This window comes from Balaenoptera ricei, chromosome 9 (assembly GCF_028023285.1).
Source record: "Balaenoptera ricei isolate mBalRic1 chromosome 9, mBalRic1.hap2, whole genome shotgun sequence".
Classification (NCBI taxonomy): Eukaryota; Metazoa; Chordata; class Mammalia; order Artiodactyla; family Balaenopteridae; genus Balaenoptera; species Balaenoptera ricei.
Window position 1 is genome coordinate 81,379,885 of NC_082647.1, and position 27,664 is coordinate 81,407,548.

The 27,664-nt window shown below is 36.4% G+C and overlaps 1 protein-coding gene across 1 annotated transcript in view; it reads left to right on the plus strand.

Moving 5' to 3' along the window:
* Positions 1-8,166: 8,166 nt before the first annotated feature.
* PCLO (piccolo presynaptic cytomatrix protein) overlaps positions 8,167-27,664 on the plus strand; it is a 379,054-nt gene continuing 359,556 nt past the window's right edge. The window contains exons 1-2 of the mRNA XM_059934038.1: positions 8,167-8,420; positions 14,254-15,838. Of these exons, the coding sequence (XP_059790021.1) occupies positions 8,167-8,420; positions 14,254-15,838 (1,839 nt within the window). The remainder of the gene's footprint in view (positions 8,421-14,253; positions 15,839-27,664) is intronic.

Here is a 27,664-nt window from a genome sequence, read left to right on the forward strand (position 1 = left end):
AGGGGCCAGAATTGTACACCATATTCCAAATGCATACACCACCATTTTGAACAGAGTAAATCTGTGTCTTTTTAACCTTTTTCTTCCAAATTCATTTCTGATGGTGGCAACTATGTTGCAGATGCCTTTGGCTGCAGCTTCAAAGAAAAGTCTACAATGATTCCCAAGTGCCTCTTTCTTGTTTTCAGTCTTGTAATTCTGACATTAAAATCCACCATCCTTTCAAAGCAGTAGTTCTCAACTCAAGGTGTATATTACAATCATCTGGGGAGCTTTCAAAAATATGAACGCCACCCCCTTCCTCAAGATTCTGATTTAATTTGCCTGAGATGAGGCCTAGCTATTGATCTTTCCCAAAATGTCTATGTAAGATCCTCTCAGGGTTGTGAACCATTGTTGTATGAGTAATTTGTAATTTTTTACAATTACTCTTTACATATCCCTATTGAAATTTATCTCTTCTTTTTCTGCTTGCATACAGACAAGAGCAAAACTTTCCCAAGTTTTCTCCCATTAGTTTGGAATGAGCACATGGGAAAATTATGGGGCTCTCTGCAAACCATAATAAACCTTGCACTTTAGCATACGTGATAATAGTGACTGAAACACAGAGGTCAGATGTCCTTTGTCCTTCAGCTCCTTCACGTGTGTATGCATGTGATATCTTACTGCATACATATGTGTGTATATATATATATATTTTTAGAGATAGTAGTGTTCTATTTAGAAGTTTTAGACAGTTTAGCAATATGCAGAGGTCATGTTTCACAAGGTTTCACCAGAGGTACATCACTCAAGTTTTACAAATGTATCCAAATCAATAATGACAAATTCCCTTAATTTAATCATGTAATAAAAAATAATCAACTTCCTTATTTTTTATTTTACTTAATCTAGAAGTTATAACTGGAAAAATAATGAACCTTAGCATGTTTACTAAACAGATTCACCTATTTATGTATCATATTCCACTAATTGCAAGGTATTTCTATATACAAATACAAAGGAAATTATGAAATTCTTTACCACTACACATGGATTTGGAAAAAAATTATACAATAAAAAAATAGTATTTTATTATACAGTATAAATTATTGTATAATAATATAATAAAATTATACAATAATTTTATACAGTAATTATATAATAGCTATTGTATAGTGCCTATATTTTTAATGTTTATCAGCTTGGATATAAAGCTTAGCATCTCTTTCTGTGCCACCCCTCACCTTTCAAAGAATCCATGTACAAATGCCTTAGTAATGTGGACTTTCCTGTAATTTACATGTGAGAGACAAAGCTAGTACAGTGAGAACATTTCCATTTCCCCTTTCCACAGAATAAGTGGCATCGGGTCCCCTCCTTCCCTTACACGTTTCTCTTCTTTTGTCTTCCGCTGGATGCTCCTCAACCAACCCAAATTGCTGTCTCTTTATTCTGCAGAGCAATTCACATAAGCCCTATCTTCTCTTCCAAAATGTCTGAACTCCAGTCTATCATCCGGCTAGGTAAAACTAAGTATCCTCTAGTTGATGTGATCCTGAATCCTTTAAAAGTTAATGTGAATATTAATAGGTCTTCCTGGATATATATTAAAGGCACAGTTATAAAATGCATAGTTTATGTATCATATTAACTTCATAAAATCCTAAAAATATTTTTGAACCTCTCACCCCAAGTGTTTCATCTAGGAGTCTGCACATCTGTCACCTAGCCACTGTCTTGAGTGGGACCTTGAGAGTCCTCCTCTCCCACCAGTTTCTCAAATTGGTCTCCCTCAGAAAAATTCTCATGAATAAGTTTTCCACTTTTTTCATATAACTTTGTATTTGGACAGCATTACGTAGTTCAAAAAACTTCCCATATATTTTATTGTTTTGGCCTTTCACAACACAAGCATGTAAGTATTTGGTATAACTGGGCTCTTTCCCATTGATAGTTTAGAAGGGTGGTATTTGAAAATTTTGAACAAATAGCTCAAGTCCAACTGGACAGTAAATGGGAAAAAAGTCACTCGAATTCAAAGTGTGAAAAGGGAACTTTGAGAGATTATACATAACCGTAGTGTATAAAAACTGGATGAGCAGTTAAGTACTTTAAATAACATCCCCAAAACGTAGTGACTTAAGATAATAATTATTATAATAACTGTTATCATTTTGTCTTATGATGCTTGGGTTGACTGGGCAGTTTTGCTGGTTTCAGCTGGTTCACTGAGGTGACTGTAGCTGGCAGGGTGATCCAGGGGACTCGTTAGACCTCAGATGAGATCGCTGGAGGCTGCGACAGCTGGGCTCCTCTCTTCATGGAGTATGGGCTATTCTGAGCACAGAGATCTCCTGGTATGAAGAGGGCCAGATTGGAAGGCTAACCTGGGAAGTTACATGCCACTCCCACCACATTCTTTTGGTAAAAATAAGGCAGGGGTTCATTTCCAGTCACAGGGGGAGGAAACAGACCCTATCTCTGATGGGAAGTGTGACAGTCCCACTGTAAAGGGCTGTGAATACATGGACGTGTGATTCATTGAGGACCAGTATGGCAACAATCTATCACAGCTGTCCTACTATGCATCCCAGTTTACAAGCGCATTCACATCTTTTTCTCATATTTCATTATCACAAGAACCCTGAGAGGTAATATACAATCTTCTCTATTTTCACAATAGAGAAAGGAACCTCAAGTTCTGGAAAAGTCAGTGACTTACTAACCCCAAAGTAGGTGTAAGATGGCAAAGCAAGGATTTAAAGTAACACATTGCCATTCCAAAAATCATGAAGTAAAGACATGCACACTCATCCAGGTTTTCCAAAGAGTAGGCTCTGAATTCTAAAAGCCTACTTATAAAATGGGTGAATAAATAATGCTGAATAATCTGTTATAACCTCATGACTTATTAATAATTTTCAGTTTACAAAGTAATACTGTAAAGTGACATAGAAACTAATTTTATTCTTAATATTTTACACATGTCTATAGGAACATATTTTTTTCAGTAACATTTATTTTTATTTTTTTAATTTTTATTGGAGAATAGTTGATTTACAATGTTGTGTTAGTTTCTGCTGTACAGCAAAGTGAATCAGTTATACGTACACATATAGCCACTCTTTTTTAGATTTTTTTCCCATGTAGGTCATCACAGAATATTGAGTAGAGTTCCCTGTGCTATACAGTAAGTCCTTATTAGTTATCTATTTTATATATAGTAGTGTATATATGTCAATCCGAATCTCCCAATTTACCCCCTCCCCCCTTTTCCCCCTGGTAACCATAAGTTTGTTTCCTACATCTGTGACTCTATTTCTGTTTTGTAAATAAGTTCATTTGTACCTTTTTTTTTAGATTCCACATAGAAACAATATCATATGATATTTGTCTGACTTACCTCACTTAGTATGATCATCTCTGAGTCCATGTTGCTGCAAATGGCATTATTTCATTCTTTTTTATGGCTGAGTAATATTCCATTGTGTATATGTACCACATTTTCTTTATCCATTCCTCTGTCGATGGACATTTAGGTTGCTTCCATATCTTGGCTATTGTAAATAGTGCTGCTATGAACACTGGGGTGCACATATCCTTTTGGATTATGGTTTTATCCAGATATATGCCCAGGAGTGGGATTGTTGGATCATATGGTAGTTCTATTGTAGTTTTTTAAGGAACCTCCATACTGTTCTCTATGGTGGTTGTACTAATTTACATTCCCATGAACAGTGTAGGAGGGTTCCCTTTTCTCCACACCTATATGAACATATTTTAATACAAGCAACTTTCTCTTTTATTTTAAATTACAGATTTAGTTTGGGAAAAAGTATAAAGGGAAGGAAACTGCCTGATATTCCAGATGTCAGAATTCAAAAATATATTTATCAAACTTTTCTCTAAAAGACTTTTCATGTTTTTTTTCCTCTCAAAATTGAGCAGCCAGTTCATAATCAACTGTACTCTCACTTGAATTTTCTTCACTCTAGCTGCAAATCTCATTTTAAAGCAGAGCTCACAAAAATGACTGAGAGGAGCAATTGAGAAACAGCTGAACCACAGCAAAAATGAGGTTGGACCTTAAGCCACTGCAGGTGCCTCCTCCACTAAATTAACAATCCTCTCTTGCCTTCTGTTAGAGAGGGAACATTAAAAAAAGATATGTGTCTATATAAAAATATTGTCATGTTCACTATACTTATACAAACATGAATATATACATCCACACATACACTAGGAATGCATGGACTTTTAAATACAGAAAGTATAAGAATTGTTTGAGTTTTAGCACTCATCACGTCATATGAATTCACTGTTAGGATATATACTGCATCATTTTCTTCAGCTTCTTCAGAGGCATTTGTTACAAAAAGATGTTCACATTTTGATTTCCTAGCTGAACGGGTTGTGTTATTTTTGCTGTTAAAAAAAATGATTAGTAATAATTACTAGTGCTGTTTCACCATTACAAAAAACCTACAAATTCATTTTGGAAAATTTGGAAAATATAGAAAATTCTAAAGAAAAAGGAAGATTACCTATGGTCTTGCCATTAAATATATATGGATTTTGTTCATTGTCTTGCTTCCTCTTTTAGTTTTTCTATGCATTTTAGTGGTTTCATTTTTTTGCACATTTGAGTATATAACTTTATGAAAATTCACCGCATGTATACTTTGAGAAATTTTCCCAATGTTATAATGAACTCTTTAAAAGCATTATTTTAAATAAATGTCTTCATAAAATACTATCATCTAGTTGTACCAGATTTTACTTCTGTGTTTGAGGAGTAATGACTGTTTTACATTATTGCTGTTGTAAATAATAGTGCAGTGAACTTTTTTTCACAAAATCATTTTTGTAACTCAAATGATCTCTTCAGGACTGGTTTCCAAAAGGGTATCACAGGTTATGAATCTTTTTAAGGCACTTGATAAGTACTGCAAAATTATTTTCTAGAAAGGTTGAATCTGTTTTTACTCTTGAATTTAGCTTACAAAACACTCACTAGCATTATTATAAAGGTCTTAATAGGGACATAATAGGCATTTAATAAATAATTAAGTATTCACATTATGCCTGCTGGAGTTTAATAAACATATGCTATTATTTTAATTAAATAGGCTACATTAAATTATATGAAGTTTATTTAATTGTAGGTTTTTAAAAACTAGTGAGACTACACATTTTTCTATATTTGATGAAGACTATTCTAACTTCAATTCTTGCAGTCCTTAATTTATTCAAGTATTGCACATATGACCACATATGAGGTGGTCTGTTTGATTTTATCCCCGTTGAATGGTATCTGTAAGGACTTGGGTAGACTGGGCCACCCCATTCCAAGGAATCATGACCTAGTTATGTTTAATTGTTAACTAACACATTTAGATTGGTTCTAATCTACCGAAATAGAAACTACCTGGGAAAGTGAGACAAGAATTAAAAGAAAAAAAATCTGGTTTTCTGGAGTTGAGAAATCATGTTAGAAAGACATAACAGTATATGAGTGGAGGTTTTCAGAAATTGGTTCATTTCATGACCTACCTATCAAGCTGAGTGAATGGGAGCTGAACTATCAGCTTGTTAAGTTAAATTGAAATTCAAATAAATGATCATTAACTATATAATGAATCATTAACTATATAATGAAATCTAAAGCAATAAAGATTTTGAATCTAGTACCATTAGTTAATTTGCAGAATGAAAGTAATTATGATAGTTTTCTGAGTAAACAAAGAGAAACTCCATAAAGTTATCCTAGCCTTTAACTTCTCATCCTCATCCCCTTAGAATTCTGAGAATTCATACAAAAGGAATGCACCTGGACTCTGCTCTAGCATTTCTCTTTAAGTCAGAAACACCTCCCCAGTACAAGCAACTAAGCCCAAATAAAGGATCAAAAAAAGAAATGTTACTTCAAACTCAATAGTTATAAAGGTCCCAAAGGCAAAATCCTTTAAAAACAAGAGTCAACAAGCAATAAGTTTCCCAGTGTCGCCATCACATCTCTTGTTTTCACAGTTCATTTACTCTTCCCAACACACGTTCCATTTTCGTCTTTTCTGATGATGTTTGCTCCTGGGAGACAGGAGGGAAGGAGAAAGTAAATGCACATATTTGCACCATGGGTTATAACATTCCCATTTTACGAATTACTGCTTTTGTTAAGCCTATCAACATTACTTTGCATATTGACTATCACTTTTTATTTCTTACTACTTGACAAGCTCCTTTCAGTGTACAATGGCAGAGAATATAGAGTTAACAATGTATTTTCTCAGTTTTGATATTATTCTGAGGCTAGAGTTTGAAAGGGTATTTATCTTACCAGTTTTTTAAGCTTGTGGTTTGTGAATCTGAGTACATCAATATATTTCATTCTCACAAAACTTGAGCATATTATTAGAAAATAGCCAGCATGTGAATCATCTCCTTCCTCACCTTCATCTAGAGTGTTATTTATTCCGAGGGTAGCCTGAGCCATGAAGCAGTTACTCATTTTGTCAGAGAAGGCATTATGATTCAGAATTGTGTACCTAATTATCTACTTTTTTGAAGCAAACTCCTTTCCAGGAGGTATGACAGCAGTGTATTTGCCCCCATAATGTGGTCACTGGACTGTCAGGTTGCCTCAGCTTGATTTGTTTGTATGAAGTGTGAACATTCTCTTCTTTATTTAAATGAATAACTCTTTGCAGTTTTGACTTTAGAAGTCACATCTCAGCATCTTACAAGAGAATCAAAGTTTTTCTAGGAACTCAGCCAGTAATAATAGTTCATCTGCCGACTAGCCATCTTTCAAAACAGTAAATTTAGTACAAACTGTTACAACTGTGCCATTATTTAGTTTTGATACAAGTGTAATGCACAATAACAAACTATTATAATGATTATTACAAAACCTTGGAAACTTACTTTCTGAGCAACTCATTCATTTGTTTGATTTATTGTTTCGTTCCCAGTTGTTAGCTTTTGATTTTCTTTAATTTCAACAATTGGGACATTAAGTCCACCTTGTTAGGAAAGGTGGATAGCAAAATTGGGGCTGCAGATCCAGGGCTGAGCTAAAACACTCCCTTCTAAAGCATGCAGTAGCAAGAAAAGAGTATATGTTGGTGGGTGGGTCTGAAAGAGTGGGTATTAATTATACCTCTGCCGCTAGCCAGCTGTGTGACTACACAAATTAATTTTTCTTTCTGGGCCCACAGTTGTACAAAAAAGGGTTGAACACACGTCTTAAAAGTTCACACTATTGTAACATTTTAATATTCGACAATCTGGATCTTACTACAGTATCCGATCCGCAATTTCTCCAAATCTTTACTTTTGCGTAGTCCCTTTAGGAAACAACACAGCGGTAAGCATTCAAAAACCTTACCTTCTTACTTATACTGTATCTAAGATTCTAAAATAGCTGTTCTGGCAAAATTGTAAATGAAAACGGCCAGTTTTATCTCCTTTGGGGAAATTTGTCCCAAAGGTATCAGGTTTCTCTGTTAATCTCCAGTTAACTGAAAACATTACCTAGAATCTTTAAAAATTCTCCCTTAAAAAAAAGGAAAAGAAAAAAACCTACAAATCCCATGAGTCAAAGATGGAATGGAATCAGACACCTCCCCTCAAACCCCCTTCCGGTCCCCTTGAATGTAGTCCGCTAAAACTCGGGTTGAGGCACCCTGAAATATGCCTGAAAGAAACGTCGGCTGTTTCGTTCTGCTTTGTAGCTGTGCTCTCGCTGGGCTCCTTTAAGTCGGTGCTGAGAGTGAGGAAGGATACAGAGCGACGCCGAGCTGGATGGGTGAGGGCGCAGGCATCACCTGTTCCAAGAAGGGCATGCGCACTGCGAGGGCGCCGGCGAGGAGGCGGGGCACGGTGGGAGGGGCAGACGGCACCCGGCTGGCACCGCTCAGATCTGCTTTTCCCCGGCTTGGGGCGCTGAGGCGGCGTCGGGAGTTGTCTTCTGCAAAGGTTGGCTGGCGTTGTCCAACATGGAGGAGGCACTGGTCTCGGTCATCACCTGCAAGAGGGACTAATCTCCGCCTGGTGTTCAGGGACTTCGCCTCCTGCACGCCCTGCGGCGGACCCCGTCTCCGGTTGCTCCTCCGGCCACGGGCTTCCCGGCGGGGAGGCAGCACAAGGAGGGAGCGCGGTGGCCCTGAGTTTCCCTAAGCCATGGGCAACGAGGCGAGCTTGGAAGGGGAAGGGCTCCCCGAAGGGCTGGCGGCGGCGGCAGCAGCGGCGGCCGGAGGAGGGGCTGGCGGGGCGGGGAGCCCCTTGCACACCGTGACTCCGGCCGGCATGGAGGCGGATCTGAGCCAGCTGAGCGAAGAGGAGAGGAGACAGATCGCTGCTGTCATGTCAAGGGCGCAGGGGCTGCCCAAGGGAAGCATTCCTCCGGCCTCTGCGGAGCCTCCTTCTATGCACAGGCACGCACAGCATGATGTATATGTCCGGGCATATATGTACAGCTTCCCGTGCACATATGTGCCAGCACGGCAGAACATATATGTCGCCTCCGTTCATTTTATTCTCCCTAATGGGGTGGTGGTAAAGAGAACATAAGCTTTCTGTTGGGCAGGATAAAAATGATGCATTATAGAGTTTCTGGTGGGATAGTCAAGGGTTGCATTCTTGGAACTGTGATTTTAGGTTGTGATTTCTGGCCTTTTGGAACCTTTTCTGTCTAGGGTGGCGTGGAGAGACGCCCTCCGGTGTTTTACTAATCTGGAAGTCTTCCATTAATACAAAACGGACGTGTCAGGAAATGGAGAGAGCTGGGTGTTTACCTGTTTCTGTTTAAACCTCCTCAGTCATTTCGGGGTCTTTTTCTCTGTGAATGATGTCTAAATATTTCTGTAACAATACCTTTAATTCCCCTGGAGGTGATTTGTCTTTTCTTCCCACCCTACCCCCCAGAGGAGAACAGGAGCTGTTTAGGTAGAAGGTATAGAATAAATACACCTTTTATATTCAGTGAGAAACCCTAAAATATGTGTGACATTAAACAGATGGTTTGGTCACAACAGTGCAGGTGCTGTACGTGTATTTATGAATTAGCATATGCTATTTTTTAAACCACCGCTCTTTTATATGGAAAAGCGTCTTACAGTTTACGGAAGAACATGTGAGTTTGTGTTACCTTCAAATTAGTTTTCAGTACATACTTTTAAAGACAAAACAAATGGCAACTTGGACAGGCAGTTAAGAGCTAATCTATAATATTAAAGTATTCATTTCCCCCTCTAGCTCTCTGTGTTCCTCCATCCCAATAAATTAGTTGTTTTCTAATTAGGGTACTAAGAGGGTATAATCACTGTGCCTGCCCTGCTTTTATTATTGTAAACAAACCCTTTAACTTTGCACCCTCATAGCGTGTTCAGAGACAGAACACTCCTCTGTCCGTGGTCCTGAAACCACTCCTGCTTTATGATAACCTAACAGTTTTCATTAGAGATACTGGAAATAAGAAAGATCTGGATATAGGTGTAGGCTCTTATCCTGTACTTAATAAAATAAAAACACTTAGGAGCTATAATATAAGTATATACATATAATTTTGTCAGGTAACTAATACAGGAGAAATGTAAAATGTTTTGTGGATAGTGGCAATATTTTTCACATAAAATCTTAAATGCGTAAACTATATCAGTTAAAAACCCTATTTTCTTGAAGGGGAACCAACACTACTAGTAAAAACTAGCTTTTTTATATTGAATATATTTTTCTGTGTTTTTAAACTAGTAATATATTGGGCTATTTCTTTGGTATAAAGCCTTTCTTATCTATTCCCTTAAGAGTACAGTTTATGATATGTACTATTTTCTCTACTGTTTAAAACCTGACTTAGAAAAAATTTTGAATGTTCATATACTAGATTTTTCTAGAGTAATAATGAGGTACAATACTTTTATTAACCTTTTAGAAATGTATGCCAACTCTTCTGCAATTTTTCCTAAGAGGCACAAGCAACAGGTTTAGCATGCTGGTTACAAATACCAAGAAGAGTGTGAGCTTTGATTTCTAAATTTCTTACTTGTATTCAGAGGGTGGCTAAAAAATATTATTTCAGCCTATGAAAGTATGGTGTTTTGTGCAGTATTTGTATCAGATAGCATACTTTTAAAGCTCTCTGTTGATGTTTTTGTTACAGTAGAATTCTTATCAGTAGGTAGTCTGCGGCCTAAACAGTTATTGATGAAAGCTTCATTGAAGTGTGTAAACGTGTCTGATTTTGGCAACCTGCTTATATTTTACTGAAAGATTTCTATAAATGTCTTTAATTTTGGAAAGTTATTATCCCCCTATGTGATAACCAAATAGACACATACTAATTTAAGTATATATAAGAAAGTATATCCAAATCATTTCAAGTTTTAGGAGATTATGTGGTGCGAATTAGACAGGGTGGGCTTTGACTTTTATTTATTTATTTATTTATTTAAAGAAATAAGGGTTGAGAGCACAGAGACCTTATTAATTTTAACTGACTCATAGCGAATTATATATGCTTCTCAGCCATATGTGCCTCAGTTTCCTTGCCTCTAAATAAGGCAGTAGTACTTATCTTACCCATCTTGTAGAGCCATAGTAAGGATTAATTAAAAGTTGACAGGAATATTTTTGCTTGGATTTTCATTTGAAGGAACCCTATACATATAAAGAGTAGTAATATCAATATCAGCAGTGAATGGCACTGGCAGTGATGGCTGCAGACAAGTTGTATGTTGAATTATTCACTGTTATGAGTTATTTTGATATATCTATACTCTTTTACATATGGAGAAGTCAGTGCAATGTACTGGAAATCCTGCCTCCCCTTCCTGCCCACCAGGAGTTAGGATACCAGATTTCTGTGACTAACTAGTTTTATAACCTTGAATTAATTTCTTAGCCTGTTTAGGTCTTAGTATTCTCTGCAATATACAAATGAATGGACATTCCTAAAGTGGCTTATATTTCTATTATAAAATTTTATGACTTAACACTGTCAAGTGTCATTGCTTGTTGTGTTACATTTTAAAATACTTTAGTATTCCAACTGCTTTTATATTCTTAGTCTTGAATGCATGTTTATCTCATTTGCTGCTAAAACATTTTTTTCCTGTTAACCTGTGAAAGAAAAATTCTAATCTGAGGATGACAATAGTAAAATGAAAAGGGAAGTTGTATAAGAGTTGAGTAGTTAGAAGCTAGAAGTTAGAGCTTACAAATGAAATGCTTCTGGATTTTCGATTCATTGTCAATCCAGGGAAATGCAATTTTATTACGTCTTCTACTCATTGTATTTACACCTACAGATGTGTCATAGGAGAAGAGCTTTACTGAAAAACACTTCTAATTAGTAGAATATTTAGTAACAATTCTGACTGAATCAGTTATTTTCTTTAGCATTCCTTAAGACCTCCACTGCTGGGTAGACACCTCCACAACTGTTTTTCTTCCTAGAGCAGCAAGCCAAAATGGATATGGAATGTTTCCATTTATATCTCACAAGACCTGTAGAAGAATTTAAAGTGAAAAGGATTCAAGAGACATTAATCTAGAGGGAAACAAAAGCCTGATATGTTCATTCATTTGTTCACTCACTGTTATTCATTCATTCATTGATTCATCAAACATTAATACGCATCTACTAGTTACCAGGTTTGGTTCTAGTGATGAAAAAGATGAGTGAAACATATCTCTCTCTAGGAATTCATAGTCTAGTACACAAGACGCATTGCATTTTGGTCATTCTTCTTTTTAACACAACTGTCATACCAAACAAATTCATCAAAAGACATAGTTAGCTAAGACATCTTTATATTTTTGTTTGGTATTAAGTCTGTATCTTCTCTTAATGATTGTCTTTCTATTTTTCACTCCCAGATCTCCATGTTTGACGTTTATTTACATAATTATAGCAACTAAAACTAAGTTTAAATTGTAGTCTTTATAGCTGTATGGGTATTTTCTCACAGGGGGAGTCTATAATATAATACAACTTAATATTCCTAGGAAGTACATGCAGTTATAATTTCTAATGCAAGCAGCTTCCTTTAACTTTTGATGTTTATTGTTATCACAAATATTTGGTATTCACAAAATTTATTTGTTTTGTACGTATGTTGGATTAAGTGAAATAATATCACAAAAACAGTGATTAAGTTTAATAGTATTTTCAAGAGAGCACAGTTTAGTTAAGAATAGATTTTTTGGGTACTCGTTTAAATATAGATTTCTTTAATAAAATGCCTAAGCACTTATAGGATAGTCCCTAAGCATCTGCCCCTCAAGGGAATGGTAAACTTTATGAATTGAATATGGAACATTTCTAGAATAATGTGATTATCTAAACAGTGGAACTTTTTGAAAATAATCTATTTGGGGTTGTTTACTATGGTTCTTTTGCCTTCATATGGAAGGGAGCACGTAATGAGGCCTATAAGGAAACATTCAAAATTATTTTCCCCAATGGAAATATGTAGCAGTGTGTTTTAAAAGATATTTTAGAACTGTTGGAATCAATTAGGATAAAAATTTTAGTTCCTTATTTAAGTACAGGCTTCAGAGACATGGTAGTATCTAAAGTTTTCGTAACCTTTTTTCCTGGAGGAAATTGCCAGAACTAAGAATTCTGTTTATTCATCTTTTATTAGAAAATCATTTTGTGGCATACATTGCCATTTATAGATTATTTTCTTTCTGACCCTTTGCTATTTAGAAGTAATACTTCTGTGTTTCTTCCTACTATGCCTTACATCTTGATCTGTACTCAAATTTCTGTATCATTAGGGGAGGTTTAAAAACTTAATTCATAATAAGTACCAGATGACCTGAAATGAAAAACTTATAGTCTGGTCCATTAGCAGGTAAATTTTATTAAAACAAATTAAAACCTATAGAAATTTATTGTGATCATCTCATATTTTAAGTGCTACTGAATCACTCTGTTTATCTCTTTTTCTTTTAATTAAAAAGAAATCTTTTCCAAAATTAATGTTACATATATCAAACAAAATACTTATAATTTGATTTATCCCATAATTCTAATGCAGCATGTTCTTATTAGTTGCAATTTTATCAGTAAAAAATAGCTTGTTTAAAATTTAACGTACTTGATAAAAGTGTATATGAGAAACAAGTATTTTAATTATTGAGCCATAGTCATTTAAACTTGATGTTTCCAAAACTATTTTAAAAAAATCCATCTTGTGTATTTGTCTATGAGTTAAAAGAAAACTTGCAAATTAATTACTTGTTGCATTTTTAAGTCATTGTCAATAATAATGTCTAATTAACAATGGTAATAGTAAGTGGTGTAGAAAACATTAAGTAAAGAGATCAATATGTTTTTTCTTCTTCTGAGGAAAGTAACAGTACTTTTCAAAAGTGGGGTCACAACCAGATTGTTGCTATTTGTACATCAGGCTATGTCTGAAGATGCTTTAAGCATCATATTGTTACATTGAGAGATCTCAGATTAAGAATGCTATTGGAAAAATAATTGAATGAAATAACACTGTCCTTCCACAAGAAAGAATTGTTTCTCAGAATTTTCTAATTAAAGTAGGAATTCTTCTATGAAGTTTAATAAGGACAATATTTGATGGATATTACCTTTTTTGACAGATATTCTGTCAAAAATTGAATAGATGATCAGCTTTTTCAGAGTCCCTGAAAACCTCCTTTACCAGATCCCATGATGTCATGTTGTATGTCTTATGTAGCTAATGTAAATTCTAATATTAAGTAAAAAAAACCCCAAAAAACAGTTACAGCAATCTCATTTAAAAATGAATATTTTCACTTCTTGGTGTGCTAGTATTTGGGAGGCTAACATTCCTTGACCATAACTTTTGGTTAAAAAGGATACATCCTGTGAGCATAAAAGTACTGGAACATGGCTTTGCATTGATCTGTTGAGTTAATATGTTTAAATAGGTTTTAAGTATGGCTAGATTCTATTAAGTAAATGTAAATTATTTTTATTTTAAATACTTTCTACCTAGATATCTTAAAAGTTCATTACTTATAGTAGCAAGTATGGGGTTTTTTCCCCTTCCTCTTCATTTCCGTGTTGAAAATCTGTACCCATGTAAAGAAAGTAACAAAGACATTAAAAATTTTATGATTACTTATAGGATGCTGCAAAAATGGATTTTAGTTATATTTATACATTCATAATTTTGAAGATGTAAGAAAGTAATAGGTTTTAAATATTATTTTGAGTTGGGATAGTTTCCATTATTTTCACTTCTTTTTGTTTCATTCTTCTAGGAAACAAGAGTTGGATAGTAGTCAATCTCCAAAGCAACCAGGAAAACCGCCGGACCCTGGGCGTCCAGTTCAGCCTGGTCTCAGTAAAAGTAGAACTACAGACACTCTGAGGTCAGAGCAGAAATTGCCTGGAAGGAGTCCTTCCACTCTTAGCTTGAAAGAATCGAAATCCAGAACTGATTTTAAGGAAGAGCACAAGTCTAGTATGATGCCTGGCTTCCTCTCAGAGGTTAATCCTTTAAGTGCTGTCTCCTCTGTTGTAAATAAATTCAATCCTTTTGATTTGATATCAGACCCTGATGGCTCCCAGGAAGAAGCCGCCAAGAAACAAAAAATATCTCAGAAGGAACAAGGAAAACCTGAAGGAATCACAAAGCCTCCATCACAACAACAGTCACCCAAGCCAGTTCCTAAGCAGCCAGGACCCGTGAGGGCCCTGCTTCAGCAGGACGGTTCTCCCAAATCAGTATCTCCTCAGCAGCCAGAAAAAATTAAATCACAACCTCCAGAAACAGGAACGCCAACTCAGGGCCTCACCCAGGCTCCTCAGACAGACCAGGCAAAACTGCCACTTCAAAGAGATGCAGCCAGGCCTCAGACTAAACAGACAGATACGGTAAGGGGAGAGTCTGTTAAACCCTCACTGCAAAGCCCATCCAAGCCACCTATTCACCAAGTAAGTCCTGGAAAGCCTCCAGCCCAGCAGCCTGGACCTGGAAAACCTTCCACACCACAGCCTGGGCCTGCAAGGCCCTCAGCTCAGCAACCAGGGCCAACGAAGGCCCTAGCTCAACAGCCAGGGACCCCAAAGCCCCCGGCCCAGCCACCGGGAACAACAAAGCCTGCAGCTCAGCCTCCTGGACCAAAGTCTCCAGCTCAGCCTCCTGGGCCTGCAAAGACTCCAGCTCAGCCACCTGGGCCAGCAAAGACTCCAGCTCAGCCACCTGGGCCAGCAAAGACTCCAGCTCAGCCACCTGGGCCAGCAAAGCCCACGGCCCAACAGCTGGGGACAACGAAATCCCCGGCTCACCAACCTGGGCCACAGTCTCCAGCTCAGCCACCTGGGCCTGCAAAGACTGCAGCTCAGCAGGTTGGGCCAGCGAAGCCTCAGGTCCAGCAGCCTGGGCCAGGCAAGACTCCAGCTCAACAGCCTGGCCCAGCGAAGCCCCCTCCTCAACAGCCTGGCCCAGCGAAGCCCCCTCCTCAACAGCCTGGCCCAGCGAAGCCCCCTCCTCAGCAGCCTGGCCCAGCAAAGCCCCCTCCTCAGCAGCCTGGCCCAGCAAAGCCCCCTCCTCAGCAGCCTGGCCCAGCAAAGCCCCCTCCTCAGCAGCCTGGCCCAGCAAAGCCCCCTCCTCAACAATCTACAAAACCAGTAAGCCAAACAGGGAAACCTCTGCAGCCACAAACTTTTCCATCTGCAGCACAGACTCCAGTACAAGGCCTCCCAAAAACCATCTGTCCTCTTTGCAATACCACTGAACTTCTGTTGCATGTTCCAGAAAAGGCCAATTTTAACACATGCACTGAGTGTCAAACCACTGTTTGTAGCCTCTGTGGTTTTAACCCCAATCCTCACTTAACCGAGGTAAGTGCATTTTTTCGTTATGTTCATGCTCTTAAACCATATCATCATCTTCCACAAATGGTGCTTAGTTTATTGCTGTTACGATAGGATGGCACTGTTTTTCTCTGGTTCTTTTCTTCTTTCCCTCCTTCCTTCCTACTTTCCTCTTTTTCTTCTGTGCCAAATGTAAATTAGAGTTTTTCAACATTTTCTCCAATAATATTTCTCCAAAATATTGCTACAATTTCTGATAAATTTGGCACATAAAGGAAGTATGAATTGATTGATAGATGCTGAGCTTTTACTCATTGCATTCTATGGGTAAAATCCACACTATTATTACATTATATTAATTTTTACATTAACTTTTAAATTCATGTTCCTACCTACCATGATACTCTTGATATGATATTCTTAAATGGGATCCTATTTATGCTGTGAAAAAAAGTGGACAACGTTTTCAGATTCTAAATACAATTTCGATACGAAATTGAGTACATTCTTTCAAACTGCACATCCCCTTTTCCTGCCAGTGATTTTGCTATACACTATGAGAGCATGCTTCCCTCATTTGTTGAGAGTCATTCATAACAGCGTAAGTCACTTCAAAAAATGAAGTCATTAGAACAGGTTCAACTTTATGGGTATCGTCTTAGAAGGATCACAGTTTATAACTCCAAGTCTTTGGGTAAGCCTTCCTGGCAGACTGAATCATGAAGGGGCCAGTTGTGGCACAAATGAGTTCAAGGTTGTTTACTCTGACTCAGGATAGAAAAGTTATTCTCAACAGGTCAGTTAATGTCAACTCAGTGCTTAAAGGCCCTGAATAAAATAGCATTTTAATAGGTAGAGATTTGGGGACGTTCAGGGGGAAGGGACAGAAAACAAAACTGCAGAACTTAGAAATTCTCTGGAGTTAAGAAATAATATAGTGAAGATGGTATAATAATATAAAATAAGTGAGAATAAAAGGGCTTAAGGTTTGAAAGAATACATTTTTAAAAGAAATGCAGTAGCCCCTACCCGATGAGAAGGCACAGAAACCATTGAGTCCATCTAGAGAACAGCTGTCAGTGGGCTGTGTGTGCATTATGTGCGCATAATGCACAAGAAGGAATGAAGGCAGCAGGCAATGAAGGATTATGTCATTTAAATATCCGCGAGAGAGGAGACTTGTGTACCCTTGTTATAAATGAAATCTATGGTCTGATAAAAACAACAGTGATAATTATTGGTAGCTGTTATGTTAGTTTGGATACTTAACTGTGATGAAAGTTGAAAATGATGTCCATTTAAATATGTCAACCTCTGTTTTTTTGCTAAAGTATCTTTTACTCTTTTCACCAAAAGTCATATTGAGTACTTTAACTTTTTAGATAAGCCATACTTTAATGATAAAATTGCAATTAATAAGAACATTTAAGTTATGTAGGAAATCAGATTATAAATAGTTGGTTTATGTATTTGTAGCTTTTTTTCATATCTTAACCTTTTTTTTCCACATCCTTTTTTTATCTTTTAATTTATTTATTGAAGTATAGTTGAGGTATAAAATTATATAAGTTACAAGTGTACAATAGTGATTCACAATTTTTAAAGGTTATATTCCATTTATAGTTATTATAAAATATTTGCCATATTCCCCATGTTGAACAGTATATCCTTGTGGCATATTTTATACATGATAGTTTTGTACCTCTTAATCCCTTATCCCCATGCTGCCCCTTTCCCCATTTTTCTCCCCACTGGTAACCACTAGTTTGTTCTCTACATCTGTGTGTCTGCTTCTTTTTTGTTATAACCCCTAGTTTCTTGTAGTTTTTAGGTTCCATGTATAAGTGATATCATACAGTATTTGCCTTTCTCTGTCTGACTTATTTCACTTAGCATAGTGCCCTCCAAGTCCATCCATGTTGTTGCAAATGGCAAAATTTCAGTCTTTCTTACAGCTGAGTAATATTCCATATTGTGTGTATGTGTGTGTGTGTATATATATGTATATATAAATTCTGATAAAGATGTGTTTCTGCCCATAGTATACCATCTTGATAGGAATGTGTAGTAATAATGACTTCAAACAGTAGATGATCTTTTTGTAAAATGTTTGTCATGTATTTGTGGCAATTTATAAGGCAGAAACCTGTAGTTGGACCTTCAAGCCATGTATATTATTTGAGTACCTACAATGTGGAAGACATTTTACTACATGTTTGGTAGGATATAAAGATAAGTAAAACATAATGCTGATCTTAACATGATCCAGATGTACTAGGTTAGATCATACACACACAAGGAAATATGTGGTCAAATGATAAAAGCTGTGAGAGACATGAGCAAACATTATGAACTTCCAAGTAGGAAGTGCCATTTCCAGTGGGTGAGATAAGGAAAGCGTCATGGAGAAAATGGCATTTGTGCTAGGTATATAATGATGGATATTATTTCAACAGATAAAGAACATGAAAGGGGGTAATGATTTAGCCTAAGACCTAGAGCCAAAATAATACAGGGTGTATTTAGGGAATCAGGCATAAATCTAGGTTGCCTGAAGTGGTGGGGAAGAAATGGGCAATGAGATTGGAGAGAAGTTGAAGTCAGATTTAGGTCTTCCACATTTAGTCAGTAGCAGTGAGCATTCTGCTTTATGAAACTTACCTTGTTTAATGTAGTCATACATTCAATCCTTCATTCATTTTACAAATGTGTATCAAATGCCAAGTTGCGAAGCACCATCAAGTACTTTGATAGAATCAAGTATGTGTTAGATATGGAGTCTTCCTTCTACCAGAAAACTGGGGAAATAAAAGTTGTAAATAAGAAAGGAAAAAATAGATATATATGAAAAGTAACTTTGTATAGGTCTTTACAGTTCACATAGTTCCTTCTTATTTGTTTTATCAAAATTAAATTTCCAAATAATTCTATGGTCATGTATTCTGTTTTCTCTTATGGGAAAAAATCGGTGTTCAAGTGGTTACTATGTTAGGATCATCCTGATAGTAAATAACCAGAACCCAAACTAAATCTTCTGATTCCAAATCCATTTACTCGTGGTAAGAAGAGAGAAAGTGCGATGAGGTCAAACGAAGTCATCACTATCTTTGGGGGGTATCCCAACTACCTTCATGGAAATAGAAGTATTTGAGCTGGGAATGTGAAGAATGATAAGAATTTGGACACACTTGACAGGAGTTGGGAATGTGGGGGCAGGTAGAGGGTCTCACTGGCTAAAAAAAAAGCATCCCCATTATTAATGAGATGAGCTTGGGCAAGTCATTTACACTTTCTGTAACAGTGATACCATATAAACAATGGAAATAACATGTTCTCTGTTAGACACATTGGGTTTTTAGGAGGATTAGCTGAACATTTGTATGAGAAGGTATTTTTCAATATATGAAGTTCTTTTGAAGTTGTAATATGTGTCATAGATAATCTTAATATTTTAAACAGAGTTGACTTTGACAGTTTACTCTCAAATTGTTTTCTGCATAGATACAATATCATAAGTTGTTGGGTTCTGAGATAGCAATCAAGAGCCATTTGATCTGCAGTACTAATTGTAACATTTCATTTTAATTCTCATTTTTTTCCCTATAAGGAAAAATGTAATCGTATGGGTCAAATTGTCCAAAAATACTCAGATTGAGTAAAGTTTTACCATGCAGGACAGTGCCAGAGACTAGACATTCTATACTACTTTAATTTACATGAATTTATTATTTTCAAGTTTGAGTTTATATGCAAGTTATTCTCTATATTATTACTTTTACAGCCTATTGGGTAAAAAAAAAAAAAAAAAAATCCTGGTCTCTTGTATCACTCCTTGAAAAGACCAGGAGAATTTCTCTGATAGATTTTTGTTACCAAAGCAGAATTATGACTATATTTGCTTTGAACATCCTGGCTCTTAAATGACTACTAGGTCTGAGGAGAAGGGCTGGAAAGGTATCAACACCCAGACACAAGCTTTAGGAAAGGGGACTTTTATTTCCTTAACTAAATTTGCCAGCTCTCTCCCACCTCTGCCCACCTGACACACATATACACACACGTACACATACATATACACGCAAACACACCCATACCTCAGATAACCCAAATATTTGTGTGAAGGGGATGACGTTTAAATTAACTGTCCTCTCTGGTAGTTGTCAAGATGTGTGCTGTTCAGATAAACATTAAATCCACTGGCTCCAAGCCTAGCCTTTATAGCTGTATCTCTTCTTGCTAAGAGGAGTTTATAGCTGCATCTCTTCTTGCTAGTCCATTAATGGAGTTAATCTCAGCAACACAGGTTCACTCTTTGGGTTTACTTTCTGACACAGAAACTGAACATTTGCTTTACAATTAGTAAACTACAGTGTTTCTTGTTGTTGTTGATTTACTTTATCTCTTTTGATGTCTAGGCTGGGACCAGGTAGGTTTAGGAGAGATTTAAAGACTTATTCCTAATGTGTGATAATTCTCCTGGTTCTTAGGAAATTTTGTAATATATGAAATGACTTGTCATTTTTTAGACTGTTAATAATGAACCAAATGTTAGTGAGGAAAGTGGATTTAGGTGGGTGGTTCTTTTTTTTTGCTCATATTATTTCGATAATGATGACCCATATATTAATCTTGGCTGAAACTAGATGTTTTATTTAACAAAAACATGGCCATCTCTCAGGAGCTAAAAAATAAAAATAAAAAACAAACACACTTAGACTTCCATATACACTCTCTCAACTTATTAAAGAACAAACAAAAAATGACTGAAATTTTTCAGGTTGGCAAAATGACTTAACTGGCCACCTCTTTTAGGTGGATCAGCCTGCCACTCCTAGTAGGAGAAACTGAGGGGGGAAATTCTGTTAAGAAAAGAGTAGAGATATGCCAAATGTCAGGAGGCTGGAACCTGTGGAGAAAGAAAGCCAGTAAGACATTCCTGATGATGGAGTAGCAGAAAGAACTTTTAGAAAAAGGAATATTCTCTTTTTAGTTGCTTGCTGTTTTAGCACAAAGGTGATTTGTCACCCCAAATTCTAAGCAGAGACAGCAACACGGTTCTTTTTAAAAAGGAGGACTGAGCACATATGCGTTCACCTCCTCTCTAGAGGTCCCAGTTTTAAAAGATTGAAAGTATAGTAGTTCTGTATACCTCAGTTAAAAAAATAAATGAATAAATAAAAACAATAATAAAAAGTACTCATGAAAAAAAAGTATAGTAGTTCAAGAAAATGGGAAAGACCACCAGTAACATAAATTGGCAGGTTGAAGAATTCCTAGAAGATAGAAAGTAAACGGAAAGGTGGTGACAGAAACAGAGCTAAAGAAACCACTGTCAGGTGGCTTCCTGATGGAGCCTCAGTGAAGCTCTGAGCTTAGCATCCACAAATACAGAAAGCAACAGTGGGTTGTAGGTAGTGATCAAGTAATAAATTACAGAACTACAGGAGGAACAAACAGGACAAGTGGACTCTTTCCTAATCTCCAGTGGAAGACAGTGGGTAGGAAGAGGCTTTATTTTCTTCTGCTTAGGCTACAGCCAAAGAATTCTCCAAATGAAGGGATGAACTGCCTGAGGAAGGGCCCTCATGAGAAAAGTAGGGCTTTCGAAAGAAAATGAGAAGAAGTAATGCTTCTCTTCCACAACGGAGTGATTTAAAGGAGGAAACAAACAAAACACTAAAGGAGTCAAATTTACTAAATCTGTTACCCTCCTAGTAAAGCTGTCCTTACTTTGGACACTGACCCTCTGCCATCCTACTTCCTCTCATTCAAAGAAGAGGACTAATGGGGAAGCAGAACTGTCCAGAAATACAGAAAAACCTGTTGATTACCCATTCTAAATAATGGAGACATTCACTGTAAATGAATGGTTTGAAGAGACTCACTTGGCATTTTAGCGATAACACCACATGAAGGACATAGATAAACTAGTGAAAGACAAAACACCTGACCTCACAGGAAAGAGTCCATTCAGGAAATATAAAGAACTTATAAAATTCTTATTATTCCTGAGAAATACTTAAGAGAGGGTATTTCATCAATAATTAGTACACTCAAATTTCAGTGGGCTGATTGAGGGTAAAAATGGGCCTGGTTGATGTTCTGGAAAAGAAAGACCCAGAATTTTCCCAGCTTGTAGAGCAAATTATTCAGCTATTTAACTGAGCACCTACTATGTTTCAGGCACTGTTCTGGACTGTCCTAGTTGTAAAAGTGAACAAAGTAGCCAAAAATTCTTCCCTCGTGCGACTTGTATTCTAGTAAGAGTGGCAAATAAATAAAACGTATAGTGTGACAGATAGTAATAAGTGTTATGGAGAAAAATGAAGTAGAAGGTTACAGCACAGACTAAGGGGGGGTTGGTGATCTGGTGGTAGGGTCCCCTCACTCCCTGTAATTGAGGGATTGGAGTCTGGGAGTTGAGGGATGACTCAGGAATCTGGAATTTTTTGTGGTGACTAAAGGTCTAATTTGCATAGTTCTGAGGCTGGGGGCTCGAGGGGGGCTAAGAAAGGAAAGAGGGGAAACGTACCCAGGAATGTGCACAATTCTGAGATGCCCCTATTTACTCCTTCCTATGGTGATGTGGAGGCTGGGGAATGAGCATTTTACTCCAGTATAGGGAGCTCTTCCTAAACTCTTGTCCATGGAGTTGTAGACATTTTGGGGGTGTGGTTATCTGGAGTTGTGGGGCTTTAAGAGAAATATTAAAAATCATGGAAATTATATCTAAGAGCTCTATTAGGAGTTCCAGAAAGAAATGAATCAAGGCTATGGAGTCAAGCTCTGGAAAAAAGAAAATTTAAGTCTTCAGATTTTGATCCACCAATGGATCAAGCAAGATTAGTAAAACGTCTGATAGATACATCCTGGTGATATAATCTGATTTCCAAGGGTAAAGAGAAAACTTGGAAGACTTCCACAGAGAAAAAAATTAGCATCTACAAAAAGATGAGAAATCAGGCAGGTGTCAACACAGAAGACAGCAGAGGGACCAATTTCTTTAAATTTCTAGAGGTGGTGATTAGATGAATCCTCTATCCAGGCAAGAGATCAAGAGGGAGTGTGAGGGCAGCTTAAGAATTTTTTTTCACACTTAAGGGTCCATAAAAATCATTGGCACTCTATAAGTGTATGTATACATGTATAAATGTGTATGTAGGTATGTGTATGTATATATCACAATCACTGTAGGCGTTCCTCTATTAAAATGGAAAATGAAAGGAGTGGGATGGAGTAGCTGATTATGTCCCAGAAATGAAGAAAACTAAAAAGACATTAAGTCATTTTTTTCCAAAATGTGATTGCATAATAGTAGTGGAATGTGAGATGATACTAGATGGTACACAAATCAAACTGAGAAAGTTATACATTATTTAACTGTGTGTTAAAGTATTTAATTAATACATCAAATATAATTTCTTGGATATTGCTTAGGACAATCCTAAAACAGATGATAATATAAGGTTGTTTTTTGAAAAAATATTGCTTTTATAGAAGGAGAAAATACATAATATCTTAAATTTATAAATCAAAACTTATTATTTGATGTTATAATGGCAGCCACTAGAAAAAGTCACAGCAAAAGTTAACACTGATTGATTCTGAAGATGCAAGCGTGGTGCCTGAGAGAGAGGCTTTTACTTTTAATGTCAAACCTTTTTGTGCTATTTTTTTAACCTTGGAAATTCGTCTTTTTTTTTTTTTAGCTTGTTTGTTTTTGTTTTTTTAAAATTTCCTTTGCTTTATTATTATTATTATTATTAATTATTATTTAAACATCTTTATTGGAGTATAAATGCTTTACAATGGAGTGTTAGTTTCTGCTGTATAACAAAGTGAATCAGGCATACATATACATATATCCCCATATCTCCTCCCTCTTGCGTCACCTTCCCACCCTCCCTATCCCACCCCTCTAGGTGGTCACAAAGCACCGAGCTGATCTCCCTGTGCTATGCGACTGCTTCCCACTAGCTATCTATTTTACATTTGGTAGTGTATATGTGTCCATGCCACTCTCTCACTTCGTCCCAGCTTACCCTTCCCCCTCCCCGTGTCCTCAAGTCCGTTCTCTACATCTGCGTCATTATTCCTGTTCTGCCCCTAGGTTCATCAGAACCATTTTTTTTTTTTTTTTGTTTAGATTCCATATATATGTGTTAGCATACGGTATTTGGAAATTCATCTTATAATTAACACTTGAGTAATTTAAAAAATTCTCATTCATCACATGATTGATTAAACAATTTATATGATATGAAGGAATGGGTAGAGTCTTGATTTTCACATCTTTAGCTTTGGCATTCTACTTGGTGAAATGCCAAGAATTTTTGCTTCTAGATAACAGTAATGATTTGAAATGCCTTATGCCTGTAATGCCAGATTTGCTCAGTTTTTTCATTTGTTCTTTGTTTGTCACAGGCATGTATACTTTAACTGGCACCATTTTTATATGAACCCAGTAAAGAGAAATAAAGTCCCTTGATTCTAAACATAAAGTTTTTAGAAGACAAAGAATATTCTGGGTTGTTTTGTTTTTGTTTGTTTGTTTGTTTTGTTATTCTCTAATAATCCTTAGGTATCCTTCATAGTATTTAAAACAAAAATACCCTGAGTATAACAAAATTTATTTATTTATTTAAAATAATTTTCTCATGAATTTAGAGGACTAGAAATAATCATTTAAAAATCCTTATTACTTAAATGTGTTCACGAACGCCATGTTTGTTTAGCTCTCATTTTCCATGAGGTCTAGTTTGCAGCATTTTCCTCTTTACTTGGATGTTGCACGTATAAAATAAATATATATTCCTCATGCTCTACCCATAAGTTTAATCATTAGAACCAAAGCTTTCTTCCACTTTCAGCTTTTAAATAACTAGATGTTTCAGGTGTCTTTCTGCATATCCAGCTTTTTATAATGTCTACTAAGTGTTGCTACATATTATTGCAGCTAGTATGATGATCTGTATAGCTTAATAAGAACAGATGTTCTGCTATGAAAGCAGATACCCACAAGTAACAGAATCATTTATTGGATCAGTAAACTTAATACAGTGATGGGTTAACTTGCTCATTGTTCACATCCCTTGAGAAATCATGCATACCTAACACTCTCCCCTGTTCCATATCTTAATTAGCTTAAATAAAACTGGGCTCTTACTTACAAACATTTCAAAAGTACTACATTGAAGACAAACATGTAAATAATCTATTAGAAGTTTATATATCTTCCTTAAAGTAATGCTGATATCAAAAGCATCAGTAAGGCATCTAAAGATCTGGGTTGTAGTCCTAGCTCTGCCCTTTACACATAAATACTCTTGCTGATATTCCTCTGAATTCAATTAACAGTAGTTCTAGTTACCTTTGATAAAGAAGCAATAACATCACTATAAACAATGTTTCTTGCCTGTCTTCTTACTTTACTCTTACTGTAATTCGGTCAGGTCATTTTAATTTTTCTGAGTATTTTCCTTATTTGTGAGACTTGTCATATACTAAAAATTACATTTGGCAGTATAAGTGGAAGTGCTTTGAAACTGACATGAATAAATATTTGTATTTATTATTAATCTGTATAAAAATTCTAATAAGTAGGGATGGTGCCATCATTGTTAACTCCGTTTGTCACTGAGAAACCAAGGGTAAGAATTTGCAAGGTCACAGAATTACTTAGCAATGAATCCCATACAAGAAGCTAGATCTAAATTTAGCAACTTTTCTAAATAGGAGAGCACATTGTTTTTATTTATTTATTTATTTATTTATTTTTTATTTTTTTACTTTATTTTTAACATCTTTATTGAAGTATAATTGCTTCACAATGGTGTGTTAGTTTCTGCTTTATAACAAAGTGAATCAGCTATACATATACATATACCCCATATATCCTCCCTCCCGCATCTCCCTCCCTCCCACCCTCCCCATCCCACCCCGCCAGGTGGTCACAAAGCACCGAGCTGATCTCCCTGTGCTATGTGGCTGCTTCCCACTAGCTATCTATTTTACATTTGGTAGTGTATATATGTCCATGCCACTCTCTCACCCTGTCACATCTCAACTCTCCCCCTCCCCATATCCTCAAGTCCATTCTTTAGTAGGTCTGTGTCTTTATTCCCATCTTGCCACTAGGTTCTTCATGACCTTTTTTTTTTTTTTCCTTAGATTCCATATATATGTGTTAGCATACTGTATTTGTTTTTCTCTTTCTGACTTACTTCACTCTGTATGACAGACTCTAACTCCATCCACCTCATTACAAATACCTCCATTTCATTTCTTTTTATGGCTGAGTAATATTCCATTGTATATATGTGCCACATCTTCTTTATCCATTCACCCGATGATGGACACTTAGGTTGCTTCCATGTCCTGGCTATTGTAAATAGAGCTGCAATGAACATTTCGGTACATGACTCTTTTTGAATTATGATTTTCTCAGGGTATATGCCCAGCAGTGGGATTGCTGGATCGTATGGTAATTCTATTTGTAGTTTTTTAAGGAACCTCCGTACTGTTCTCCATAGTGGCTGTATCAATTTACATTCCCACCAACAGTGCAAGAGTGTTCCCTTTCCTCCACACCCTCTCCAGCATTTATTGTTTGTAGATTTTTTGATGATGGCCATTCTGACTGGTGTGAGATGATACCTCATTGTAGTTTTGATTTGCATTTCTCTAATGATTAATGATGTTGAGCATTCTTTCATGTGTCTGTTGGCCATCTGTATATCTTCTTTGGAGAAATGTCTATTTAGGTCTTCTGCCCATTTTTGGATTGGGTTGTTTGTTTTTTTGTTATTGAGCTGCATGAGCTGCTTGTAAATCTTGGAGATTAATCCTTTGTCAGTTGCTTCATTTGCAAATATTTTCTCCCATTCTGAGGGTTGTCTTTTTGTCTTGTTTATGGTTTCCTTTGCTGTGCAAAAGCTTTTATGTTTCATTAGGTCCCATTTGTTTATTTGTGTTTTTATTTCCATTTCTCTAGGGGCTGGGTCAAAAAGAATCTTGCTGTGATGTATGTCATAGAGTGTTCTGCCTATGTTTTCCTCTAAGAGTTTGATAGTGTCTGGCTTTACACTTAGGTCTTTAATCCATTTTGAGTTTATTTTTGTGTATGGTGTCAGGGAGTGTTCTAATTTCATACTTTTACATGTACCTGTCCAGTTTTCCCAGCACCACTTATTGAAGAGGCTGTCTTTTCTCCATTGTATATGCTTGCCTCCTTTATCAAAGATAAGGTGACCATATGTGCGTGGGTTTATCTCTGGGCTTTCTATCCTGTTCCATTGATCTATATTTCTGTTTTTGTGCCAGTACCAAGCTGTCTTGATTACTGTAGCTTTGTAATATAGTCTGAAGTCAGGGAGCCTGATTCCTCCAGCTCCACTTTTCGTTCTCAAGATTGCTTTGGCTATTCGGGGTCTTTTGTGTCTCCATACAAATTGTGAAATTTTTTGTTCTAGTTCTGTGAAAAATGCCAGTGGTAGTTTGACAGGGATTGCATTGAATCTGTAGATTGCTTTGGGTAGTAGAGTCATTTTCACAATGTTGATTCTTCCAATCCAAGAACATGGTATATCTCTCCATCTGTTTGTATCATCTTTAATTTCTTTCATCAGTGTCCTATAATTTTCTGCATACAGGTCTTTTGTCTCCTTAGGTAGGTTTATTCCTAGATATTTTATTCTTTTTGTTGCAATGGTAAATGGGAGTGTTTTCTTAATTTCACTTTCATATTTTTCATCATTAGTATATAGGAATGCAAGAGATTTCTGTGCATTAATTTTGTATCCTGCTACTTTACCAAATTCATTGATTAGCTCTAGTAGTTTTCTTGTAGCAGTT